The 12,416-nt window shown below is 37.8% G+C and overlaps 1 protein-coding gene across 4 annotated transcripts in view; it reads left to right on the top strand.

The window, feature by feature from the left end:
• Positions 1–12,416, top strand: part of STK39 (serine/threonine kinase 39) — a 107,738-nt gene that overhangs the window by 54,469 nt on the left and 40,853 nt on the right. For all 4 annotated transcript variants that reach the window (XM_057423793.1, XM_057423789.1, XM_057423790.1 and 1 more), the window contains 3 exons: positions 8,780–8,902; positions 9,016–9,048; positions 10,997–11,064. In XM_057423793.1, the coding sequence (XP_057279776.1) occupies positions 8,780–8,902; positions 9,016–9,048; positions 10,997–11,064 (224 nt within the window). The remainder of the gene's footprint in view (positions 1–8,779; positions 8,903–9,015; positions 9,049–10,996; positions 11,065–12,416) is intronic.

Here is a 12,416-nt window from a genome sequence, read left to right as displayed (position 1 = left end):
GAGACTTACAAAGGAAGAGCTTATATAATTGAGATAGTGGAAAAATCAGGATTACTGATTCAGTCATTTTCCTGTAGAATGAGGAAGAAGACAATAGATGCATAGTATTACTCTTACTGAAATCATGGATTTTTCATGTGGTCTATATCATGTGCTGTACCAAGTATGTATGTATGTATGCACCGGTATCTCACAGTATGTTCTATGTTTTTTTAAAATCAGACACCAAAATAAAATACTAAGTGGGCCCAGTTCTTTGCTGTTTTGAGCAGTTATAAATAAGGAAATAGAAAGATTTTATTATTCAGAAAATGATCATTCCCTTCCTTGTCACCCTACAAAAACAAACTTGTGAGGAGATTGCAGGGGCAAAAGAATCAGTGATGAATAATAGATTCTTTTTTTTCGCCAGTCTCTAACATCTGCATATAACCAGCACATCAGTGCCTGGAAGACAAAATTAATGTTTTGTTTCCTTACGCAGTAGCCTGTTTTTCATCAAGTTCTGGGAAATGTGGGCAGCTTCTGTATTCTGATGCTGGACTTCTCTCTCTGTCAGGCTAATTTGGGTTAATCTTTGATAGTCTGGATTTACAGTTGCTCTGTTGATCTGGTTAAGAAGACTTTCTCCTGGAAAGCTGGTGCATGCTATTGTTGGCTGGGAATGTTAAATTATCTGTATCCCACTTTAAAAGAGCAAGGATAAATAGTTCTGTCAGCAGCTTAATTTATTCTTAAGCCTTTGTGCCTCTGGTATATACTGGAATAAACTTGAACGAGCCACAGAGTGTACAACAATAATAATAATATGCTTAACACTTTTGTGGTAGTCATGATTTTTTACTAAATTGTCCATGCATTCTCTGTTGTAGCTGTTCATAATGTCTTTCTTCCACAGCTGTGTAATGTTGGCAGTGGCTTGTTAAGTTTTCCCTCCTACAAACTGCTTTTGGTTGTAGATTACAGTGTTCTAAACTGCTTTTGTGTTGAGTGCAGTTTAAATGCTAGCCATTCAAATTCATTTTTTATTCCCTAGTGCTCATCTGATTTATGTGAAATATGTTTTCTAATATGTGTTAATTTGTCTTTGTAAGGCTGAAGGCTTTCATTGTTGCTTTATTAGCTAAAGTTATGATTCAGTTTACTTCCCATTTTGGAAGGAGCATTTAGGTTTTTACAACAATAAAACCCAAATTAGAATTGAGCATGTTTTAACTTGTTTCCCTTTCCTTCTGAAATATTTACTGAGAGAGACAATTGATGCTATGTATTTTGACTAATGCTGATGGCGAAATTGCTTTTGTATAGCTACTGCATGCAATGTAGAAAAACTTCTTCCTTATTTTTGTAGAGATACAAGAAATCTGTTTCTGTTCCATGCTTTGTCTTAGGTTTGCTTTGTGCCCTTGGATATATCACTTCATTTGTCTGCTTATTTCCTTCTGTAAAATGAGAGGCATGTAACCAAGGTATCAGCAGAAATACATAGAATATTCTCAACTGCTGTAATGAAATGCAAGCATGTTGCCTTTGATAATCAGTCTTCTAATAATATCTCAAATGATAACCAGTAAAGAAATTCCAAATATTTACAGTATTCCATGTACAATCCCTGTTGTATATTCTTGTTAGGAACAGTAATAAGACTGTTGTTTTTACCTTCCATTTGCCTTTCCTTCCCTATTGATCCAGCACTTCAGAAACTGATTTTGGTCCTAGGCTAGTACCTCTTTAGACAGCCCTTCTTACGCTGGCTTCTAAGAAGGCTAATGAAAGGTCATTTACCATTTGGTTGGACCACATCAATTTGGAGCAAACTGGAGCTGAATGAGTATACGGAATTCAATTATCTATGGCTTTAATTACTAATCTCCATTGAGGATGAGCAGCCATTCTTTTGTTGCTGAGTTTTTTCTGCCAATTTCAGCACTGACACAAGAGAGATTGGGAAGTTGGACTGAAGTCCACCACCAATTTAAGGCTTGCATATAGAGGTCTGCAAAGATGCAGAGATGTCTTTTTCTCCAGCAGGCTGAATCATGAATTTGTAGTCAATATTTCATTATGACAGAAACCATGGATGCAGTTGCCAAGTAAGGTTTACAGTCTTAAAAGTTCCCTCAGAAAAAGAAAAGGGGAACATAGAAAGAAGACACTTCAACTGTCTATATGTAAACAACAGGTTTTTGAGATAGCATGAATTGGGAAGAAGTGCATTCTGTGAAGGACAGTTCATGTGAGGGAAATGCTATACTTGATTGTAAAATAAAATCAGAAGGAGAGAAGTTTATGTTAACTCAAGGGTAAAGTGTCATTTAATCTCATTTTAAGATGGTAAACAAGGCACGAAGTCTGGACTTTCTTTGTTTTTTGATCATTGTATGGTGTCCTTTGAGAGCTATGCAGTACTCATTCCTAAGTTACATCTTTAAGTCTCCAAGTTAAGCGTGCTTTGAACTTCATTCCTTCTTGTCTTGAGGGAATTCTTGTCCTTTCCAGGGTAATAGTAGAGGCTGGGATGAACAGTGTCTTGCATACACTTGTTCATCCACATTAGTTTCCTGTAGCACTTTTGAGGGTAGAAAAACTCTTAATGGCCATATTTGTGAAGTGTACTGTTGAAGACATTTCAAAAAACACTTGTTGAGTAGAGCTGGGAGTTGAACTGTCAGAAATAGAATAGATCCTTTAAGTGGGACTTGAGATGCCCTCTGAGGCGTTCGTCATATTGCATTGTCTCCCTGCATATCTTCATGATGGTATTGCTGTCTATGTGATTTCTTCAGATCTGCTGCTGTTTCTGTCAATTTTTCCATGGGTTCCTGCAGTGACCCAGTGAGGCTGAGCTTACTGGGAAAGCACAGATGAATGCTTTGTGCAGTGGTGAGCACAGCTTTCTATAACCTTCCATCAGTAGCCATCTGGTTTATTTTTAGATAACAGTTGAGTGTTTATGTAGGCTGTCAAGTCCCCATGACCTCTCCTCATTGTTTCTATGTAGTGATTTTTGTGTTGGCCCATTGCAGCTTTTACAAGTTGTAGCATTTCAGAGAGTAGCTGCTCACTGCCACAGGAATGAATCTGTAAGCTTTGCCATAGGGGACTACAGTTTGATGGGAGAGAATGGGGTAATAGGTTCCCTCTCTCTCTCTCTCTCCCGATGGGCATACCATAGTAATGTGTTTGCTACAGATGCTTGACACCTGAGGCACGGATTTCTGTTGCTGTATTGTGCAATGTGAATGCCTAACAGGCTACAGTTCAGTACATGTATGTGTATAACTATTCTTCAACAAAATGGTTCTGCGTGTTGCACATCTGCTCTTCTAAATTGAAAGGAAGCAAGTAGGCAAGAATGTCATCTAGAGAAACCCAGTCTTTGTTTCCACTTTGGTGAAGATGCATTTCTGGTACTGGTGCCACTCAGTGATTGTTTATCTTTGTTCCTTTTTTCTTTTTGTCTTGTCGCAGGCCTGTTATAATGGCCCTCAATGTACTTGCTGGAAAAGTTGTGGGTTTTTTTTTCCTTGTGTTGAAGGTTGGTTAGGCCTTTAAGGACAAAAGCTTTACCACACTCTTTGACTAACATTTCAAGAGTAATCCAAACGGTTGAAAAGACTTGATTGTGTGAAAATCCTCTGAAGATTACTTCGCATACCTTTATGAAAATGTGCTCACTTTAATTCTGTGGTGTTTTGTGAGACAGGGAAAAAAGGTTAGAGCAGAAGATACATTGCATCCTAGCAAACTAGGACTCAAACTAGCATAGAAGATAAGCGTTTGGTGGCCAAAGATAAGTATTTAAGAAGAATCTGCTTCTTTAAGGGACAAAATTGCTTTAATTTTATGTGTGGTTATCAAAAGGTCTTAGGACTTGCAATGTTTTTTAAAGTGGCTTTGTCTTGATACAGCAGATGTAATTTGAAAAACAGATTACTAAAAATTGAGAGAATACCTAAAGTGCCAAAATAGTTGCCTTCATACTTTCTTTCCTAAGCAAAGACATAACTAGTTAATGCTGGAACTTATTGGTTGAATGGATTCTGACCATTCTTAAACTCTTACAGATGATAGTAGTCTAATAAACTGTATGAAAATCGCAAAGGGTGCTGTCCCCTTTAGTTGATTTGTATCTCTTGTCCTGCTGTGGTCTCCAAATGCTGCAACTGTCACAACAATGCATAAATGCTTATCTTAGATGCATCCCTTCTGAAAGTACAAATAATACGTTAACATGAAAAAAAATACCAGGTTATTTTTTCCTGAAGTAAAATTGTCCTTTTTAGTTAAATATTTGATACCAATGAAGCGTGTATCCACACTACAAAATGTTTTCCTATGCTACTGTTTCTGTTTCAGAACATAAAATAACAGCATTGTGCTATTCAGGTTCTTCTCCACTCCCCCCCCCCCCGAAGAAAAGAGATATTTATATGTGAAAGTAGCATATAAAAAAACCCACCTGTAGCAGGTAGTTTCATTTCACCCCTTCCCGCCCCCCCAAAATGTGTGCTGATATGTAATGCTGATGGTACAATTTATTCAGAGCTGCAAAGATACTTAGGAAAAGGGCTTTTAATATATATATATATATACACATATATATATATATCTACTGAAAAACCAGCAATATGTTTATTGGTTTTGTATGTAGAAAGGAAAGAAAAAATACTGAGCCTAATACTGCAGGCCTAGTATTTGGGCTGAATAAAACAAGAAGGAATGACTAAAGATTGTGTCACAGATTTAAAGATCTTAAACTAGCATGCTCGCAAGAGGGGATGAAGGCAAATGTATGCTGTCTCTGTATATATTTGCTCCCTGTTCATGCTTGTCTCTATCATGTTTGGGGAATTTACAGTGCTTTTTACCACAGATGACTGGGGCAGCTATTGAAAGTCATATTCAGCTTCTCTTCTTGAGCAGGCTCTAGTGCTTGTGTTAGTTTGTGATCAGCTAAATTAAGAAGCTGATTTGGCTTCAAGCTAAGTGTGTTCGTAGTGTTGTCTGCACAGCTGTACGAGCACACATGAAAGCTTGAGGAGACTTGGCGTAGCAGATCATGCACTCTAGTTATGGTGCTGCGTTGTAGGGGTGCTGCGTTGTAGGGGTTCTGAGTACATGATTTTGAGGATCCTGAGTGGTTGCCGCTGTCAGAGTGATCCAACTTCCTTTTCACTGCCCCTTTTGTTTCTGCCTCTTTGCTTACAGTGTCTGCTATTTGACCTCAAGATGGGCTGATTTGACTCACAAATTTTGCAAAGAAACTTGTTCAGAAGAGAAAAGAAAGCCTAGTTTTTCTCCCAGGCTGGTGGGTTGAATCTAATGGTAGGTCCCTGGTGGTACAGTGAGTAGATTGCAGTCCTGATGGACATCTTGGGATTGTTTTTTCCCATGGTAGCAAACCATTAGATTGTCTCAGTTGTCTTAACTTAGCCCTTTACAGTGGTTTTCTGGCTGTGCCAAATTCAAAGAAGCTTTAGCTGTATAATGTAGGTTTTATTCTTTTACTGCTTCTGCTGTAGTTTTGCTCTTTATTAATGTGAGTTGAATGTGGTAAAATGCTAGCTCACTCCTAAAATATTGCATGTTACATTAATACGCGTTACTGCCCATATACCTCTTAATGAATGTACTCTGAAAAAGACACTAGAAAATCTAAAGAGAAGGAATGCTGTACTAGTATAAAGTCTGTTACGTTATGTTTCTAGTACAACAGAAATTTGACCTAATATATTTCCATCCAATATGGGATTTTAGAGTTATACAGATTTATGATGAAGAGAAAATGAATTTATTTGCAGACATGGTGCGTCACTTTTGCTCTGTCCTGCACCTAGGAGACACAAGGCTTTGTTGCTTTTAACAGAACTGAGGCTGAGTAAAGCCACTTAATAAAAAATCATGCAAATGAATTTGCTAAGTAATGCAAGTGTTAGCGCACCTGCCATTTAAAAAAAGTCATAGATAACAACTTCACATTTTCAAAGGTTGCATAGGTTGGGTACTTTGCACTAGCTGAAATAATGACTTCTGTGAATACGCGTGCTGGTGGGAATCAGTCTAATGGAAAGAGAGGACAAGTCTAAAGTTTCATTTTTCTGCCTTCAGACACCTTTTAAGAAAATAATTTAACATGGTATTTTATTTTGGAGTAACTTACTTTGTTTTCCTTGAGCCATGTGTTTAGTGCTTATTAAAAGGCAATCTATTTAAAACTTGAAATGCACTCCATCTTCATCAGTAAAGCTTTCTCCCAGAACTCTCTGACAGCATCATTAAGCTCCATTAAAATCATTCTAGTTAGAATAAGTCTTCGGAACAACTGAAAATGGATGCAGAAGAGATTTTGATTAGAGCAGTATGTAGTGTGTGATTGTGTCTGTAAACCATTCTATTCTAGTCTGTCTGAACAGCTTGCTTTGGCTGTGGTTGATGTCCTTTCATAGGTTTGAGTATAGCTGTTGGGAAGATGCTTGTGCTGTTAAAGAAAAGCCTGTGCCAGGACTGTTTCTTGAAGGATAATAAATTATATCCACAAGAACAAGGCAAATTGCCTGCTAGATTACCTTGTGTCTGTGCTAATCCCTGAGGATGTAGGTAGTAAGGGCCCACTGATTGCTCCTGGGCTGATTGCAGCTGAGTAAGAAATTGCTGTGCTACTGTTTCTGTTGACTCTTGCTTGTTCCTCCCCCCTAAACACACATGAGCTTCTTGTACTGAGCTTTGAGGCAGCTACAGCTAAAATTGGTGCATTAGGAGCCTAGTATGGGAAACAGGGAAAATAGTGCTGATTTTGTCCCTTGAGGGATGGAGTAGGAATATTCTCCCCAGTGTCCTGCATAGGTTTCCCCTCTTCTCAGTTACAAATGAATACAAAAGATGGAGAAACTGAGTAGGGCACTCATATGGTTGTGCAGGGAAGAAGTGTAATGGAGGATTATCATAAGGACAAAAGAAGGTACAGAAATGCACTGGGGTTCTGGAAACTTCACTCTTTCCTCTAGCTCAGTCTTCTATGTGCAGAAGGGAAGGGAGAAGAGCAGATGGGTGTTTGGGTAGTGTAGGAAGGAAGATAGGTAAAAGAGTGCAGACAGACACCAAGTTACCTGCTTGAGGATGCACAAGGCTTTGAAAGAAGGCTCCTAAATTCATATTCGCTCCTGCTTTTGTGGTGTCAGGCCAGCCAGCTCCAAATTGTGCTTGGCAACAAAAGTAGGGAAATAGCTTAAGTACCCAGCTCCTTATGAAAAGCCACTTTGGAAAAACTATTGATATCTGCATCACACAGTGTTCTGGAAGCTCACAAGTGTTAGGCTTTGAGTGTCCTGTACTGTTTTATGCCATGCATATTTTGCTGAAGTACTGCCTAATGGGATTTTGAAGCAGCTGGAATCTGTCACATGCTGCATCTCTCCTGGCATTGTGGTTTGCGGCAACTGGAGGGGTTTAGATCACTGTTAATACCGGTTTAGTCTTTGTGAGCTTCATTATATTGAAAACCCAGTAACTTTCTAGAAATGAGATTTTTTTTTTTTTTTTTTTTTTTAACATCTTCCTGTTTTGTGAGGTTGCCATGCTGGCAGAGTGGGTTTCCATCACCGCCACCAATCATCAGGATGATAGAACCAAATTGGTCAGTGCTCAGTATACTTCAGTGCAATACATCAAAGCAGCACAGACAGGAACCTGTGAAGCCAAACTTGAACCAGGCTTTTGTATGTTACTGTGGATACTGGCAAACAGGATATACGATTTTGGGCTAAGACCATCTAGTTAATACTTTTTTAAGAAGTTCTTTTTATTAGATGTCTTCTGCAGCAGTTGTTCTTGGCCTGAAACTGTTTTTCTGCCGACTTAGTTCTCCCTTTTGTGTGCTGTGAACACTTAATGCTTTGTTCCTTTCGTTCTCTTACCAATCTATAGGCTGTTTTGCTGAATAACTTTTTTTCCCTTTTTCATAATTGAAAAGGATATGCTTTAAGCTTTTATAAATTTATAGTGCTGGGGAGCATTTGAAGTTGTGCAGCGGGAACTCTCTATTGGATCAGTAATGTGAAATAATTAGAGAAACTGGCTCTAACCTAAACACTAGTGGGGCTGCTTCTTACTGTGCTCACATCTCATGGGTCTCATAAATGTATACCAAGGTGTGGGAAGAACTCTTGGATGTTCTTTTGCTTTGCTCAAACAGACTAAAAATTTGGGGGAAAACAAGGCTTGTTGTCAAGCTCTGAAGAAGAGCACAGTGGCATCAGAAGAGTTTTCAGATTTAGCCATTGGATCCTCCTGTTAAGCCTTTTTAGATTGTTTGATCTACAGTTTGCCAACTAGTTTGGTGTTGCATGCCTGCCTTCTCAGTTTGCATACAGCCACTGCTTTAACTACGGATTACTTTTACTTCTAAAGTATCCTAAACACATTTACATGTTTTAAAGCTTTTTAGCAGAACAATTAGTTTTTAAGACTTGTGTGTCAAGAGCAACCTTATCTGTGTAACCTCTTCCTTGCAGAGCTTCCTTTCATGTCAATGGTTAGTTCATAGCAAGCAGCTGTCATCTACCTGAGCTTCACCCCATTTTCCTATATGAATTTTGCATATCTTACTGTTCCCACTAGCTTAAGGATGTGGTCAGATACTATTCCAGTATGCCAGTGACTCCTGCAGCAAACTAAGGAAAGCATATAGGAAAAAAGTAACAAAGAATTGCTGATTAACCAGAACACTGATAAAGATTAAAGATGTCTGTGTAATTGTACACCTGTAATATTTTGGAAGGTCAGACGAGTACCGGGTTCCAGTGGTCACCTCCATAAAACAGAAGATGGAGACTGGGAATGGAGTGATGATGAAATGGATGAGAAGAGCGAAGAAGGCAAAGCTGCTGTTTCTCAGGAAAAGGTAACTTTTGCTTGTACCATTTGCCCTCTGAAAGATTTTCTGTCATGTTAGTATTTCTGGGTCTTCAATGTATAAAGCTGCATAGCTCATATCTCACTGCATTTGTTTTCCAGTCACGAAGAGTAAAAGACGAGGAGAACACAGAGGTAAAAATGTCTTTATCAATTTATTTTTTTCTTCCAAGTATTTGAGTGAAGGGCTTTCCTTTTAATTTCTGTTGTTAAAAATGTGATTTGAGGTGGGAGTGTTGTTCTACAGCCTTGTATGGCAAGTACTTGTGAGGATAGAGCTATGCAGTTGGGCCTGTGATAATTAACTTGAGCACATTGGGTAAAATGGATAGGAAATTTAAAGCCATATTTTGTTTGTGCCCAGGAGAATTGGTTAAGATAGGTAATTTGGCTGTTTTTCAATGAATCTTCATGACTGGATCACACTAATTTCTATCTTTTCGTCAGAGTCATAATGTCTGTATTGGAGTAGCCAGAAGATCTCCAAATAATTTTTCATTCTCAGGATTTGTATCATTACATGTAGCTTATAATTAAAATGTGTCATCCCATATACAGTAAAATAGTTCAGTATTGTGGCATAGTAAATTAATTCAGAGGAATAAAATACCATACTGAATTTCAAGGCCCTGTGCTGAAACTGTGGGAAGCATAACTGCTATAAATAACTGCTTAATAGGATTACTGGCTTACAGCCAAAATGCTGTTTTAAAAATGTTTATTCCTTGAGTGGGCGACCCTTGCCGCTTCACCTGCCATTTTAGATTCTCTGATCTTTATTGGTGTCATAGAAATCTCCTAAAAGACCAACAGCTTCCTGCCAGCTTTGGTCCTGTTAGCTCCTCTGATGACCCTAGTCTTACTGTTGTAGAGTTATTTTACACAGCGCTTCAGTGTTTGAGATGTCTTATGTAAGCTGAGTTGGGGGGGGGAATAAAGGACTTTCACCAGACAGCCTTTTGTCTTAGAACTTCAGAGTTGTGCAGTTTATACAGGTAACTCTTTTATTATGAGCTGTTTAGTTTATGAAGGAGAAAAATGCTTCTGCTTGAAATCTTCTGTTATTTTTTTTTTTTCTGTTTTCCTAAACACTCCAGAAGATGACTTGGAACTAAGACAAGTGCAGCTAGTCACTGTTAGTGTGTGTCTGTTGGTCTTTGGGCTTCACATTCCTATACACTGAAATAACAGATGCAGAAATAACAGTAGTAGTTTAGATGAAGAGGAGGAACTTAATAGGAGTAGGAAAAAAAATCTACTCCCCCTTTAGTGATTAAATAATTCTCCAAATATTCATTAACTTCTGTTTCAAATACATAGATAATAAAATAGATGCAAGACCTTGTGTAACACTTTTTTTTAAGTAGCTTTAATATGGAAAACTATCGGAAAATAAACAAATGAAATTTGTGATGCAAGTCTTTGTTTTGGAAGGAGTTGACTGTAACCTTTGAACAGGCTTCTGTGAGTGGTGGCAATATGCCAAGTTAAGTATGAAATCGTAGCAGGGTAGACGATGCTGAGCAATGCTGTATGTAGGACACACTTTTGCTTGAGACTTCATATAAATGCTAGTTGAGAGCTGGGGAAGGTATCACAGTGTGAGGGAGGAGTGATAGTGTGAAAGATACCCATATTCCTAATTTTTCTCTGTGAAAGACATTCTCCGAGCTGTGATGTCTGCTTTGATATGCTGCTAGTTCTTTGCAGATGGGTAGATGCAAGACTTCCTTAACAACCAAAACTGTTACACAAAAAATAATGTGAGTAGTAGCATGGTATTTTCACTGTGTGCATATTATTTAATAGGTTACTGGAGCTTTGATGCAAGGTGGATTAAAAGCTCTTACACTCAGTGCTTTAATGCAGGTCTTATCATTTGTATCTCTGTAATTGAAATATGGCAGTTTTACTGGTATCAGCTATATTTTAGGCTGTGTTACTGAAAGTGTTTAAAAGGTTTTTGAGAGTTAGAAGATGTGTGAAATATTCTGTGCTAACTACAAACTGTTAGCATGGCAAGTATTTGGGGATTCCCCCCCCGCCTTGGCATCTCTTATAAGACTTTCTTCTTTTTTAATAGTCTCAGCCTGCTGTTAGTGACGAATATAGTGAAGTTCCATGTGCAGTGAATCTTGTCTTAAGATTAAGGTAAGAGATTCTTCTACTTGTTTTAGTATTTCTTTTTAGTAGGCTGTATTATTCTTGATCTCCCTCATTACTTTCATAATATTAACATAAAATAAGTGTTAACCTCTTTAATCTCCCAGTATGACCAGTATGAATAGTGTTTCTATGACTAATTGCTGTCTTTTAATTGCTTACTGAAATAGTGTAACATGAAAAGCAGAATATGAATGTGGCTTCAGCCTAAGGGTACCCTTCATTAAGTATTTCTTTTCTTTTTTTCCTTGCAATGCAGGATCACAGTGAGAGGTTTTTAATGAGTTTCTTTCACACTTCAGCAGTCAGCCTCTGACAGAAGTAAACCATAGCTGTATTACAAGTTGCCTACTCAGAACGTTTTTCACTGGCAAGTTTGATCAGCCACTGTGGAGAAGTGACAGATATTTTAGAAACGGATACAAATTTGTTGTCTGGCTTAAATTTATACATAGTTAAAATGAGTCAGATTGCCTTTAATTAAAACCAGCTTATAACTAAGATTTGAATTGTTTAATTATGTGTTCTCATTCTTGGATAAAGGTATTTTTTCAGAAGAAGCTTTGATGACTTTTTATGTATTTAAAGCCATTTTCCATAAATTGCTAGCTTAGTTAAACTTACTGCTACTCACTTGAAAACTTGTTTACATCCACTTTGTATTGACAGGATTTCTGTGAAAGGTTGTAAGCGCTTAACAATTACTATGGGAAAAAGCGAAATGTTGTGGGGTTTTATGCTAACAAAAAGACAAAAAGTCAAACAGAAAATACTTACAAATTTACAAGCAGTATTTTAGAAAAAAAATTAGCCAATTTATGCATAACAAGTAGCTTTAACAAAGTAACATCAAAAACTGTTAGTAATCAGAAAAGTCTATACAAAACGAGTGCTGAGTTCCAAAATCTATTATCTTCCCTTTTCTTTGACTGCTTTTCGACTGACAGCTGCAAAATATTGCATGGCTGCCAAAGGTTGTTTACTGAAGGGAGGAGTAATAAATTTTATTGTGGGGAGAGAAAAGACTTAAAGATTATTTGGAATCAGTTTAGTTGTCCGATTTACCTAAGTGCCCAGTTATGCTGTCGATATTCTTTTTCATCTCTCTGCTGACAGACAGGTAGATGAAACCATTTATGAAACAGACTGATTTATACTGCTGCGCAGATGTACTAGTGAGGTGCTTTGGGTATTTTTAAATTACGATGAAACCTACAGAGTGATTGGCTTTTACCCAGTTGCTTGCAGTGTTGGCATATCCACAGGGCAAACATTTTAGTCCTGCAAGTACAGTGAAATGTCAGGATTATGCTCTTAAGCCAGAAGCGGAGGAAGATTGA

This window comes from Pezoporus wallicus, unplaced genomic scaffold, assembly GCF_028554395.1.
Source record: "Pezoporus wallicus isolate ANWC-B61680 ecotype Strahan unplaced genomic scaffold, APGP_CSIRO_Pwel_v1 contig_1181, whole genome shotgun sequence".
Taxonomy (NCBI): domain Eukaryota; kingdom Metazoa; phylum Chordata; class Aves; order Psittaciformes; family Psittacidae; genus Pezoporus; species Pezoporus wallicus.
The sequence above is the reverse complement of the archived record's forward strand: the minus strand, read 5'-3'. Positions and strand labels throughout refer to the sequence as shown.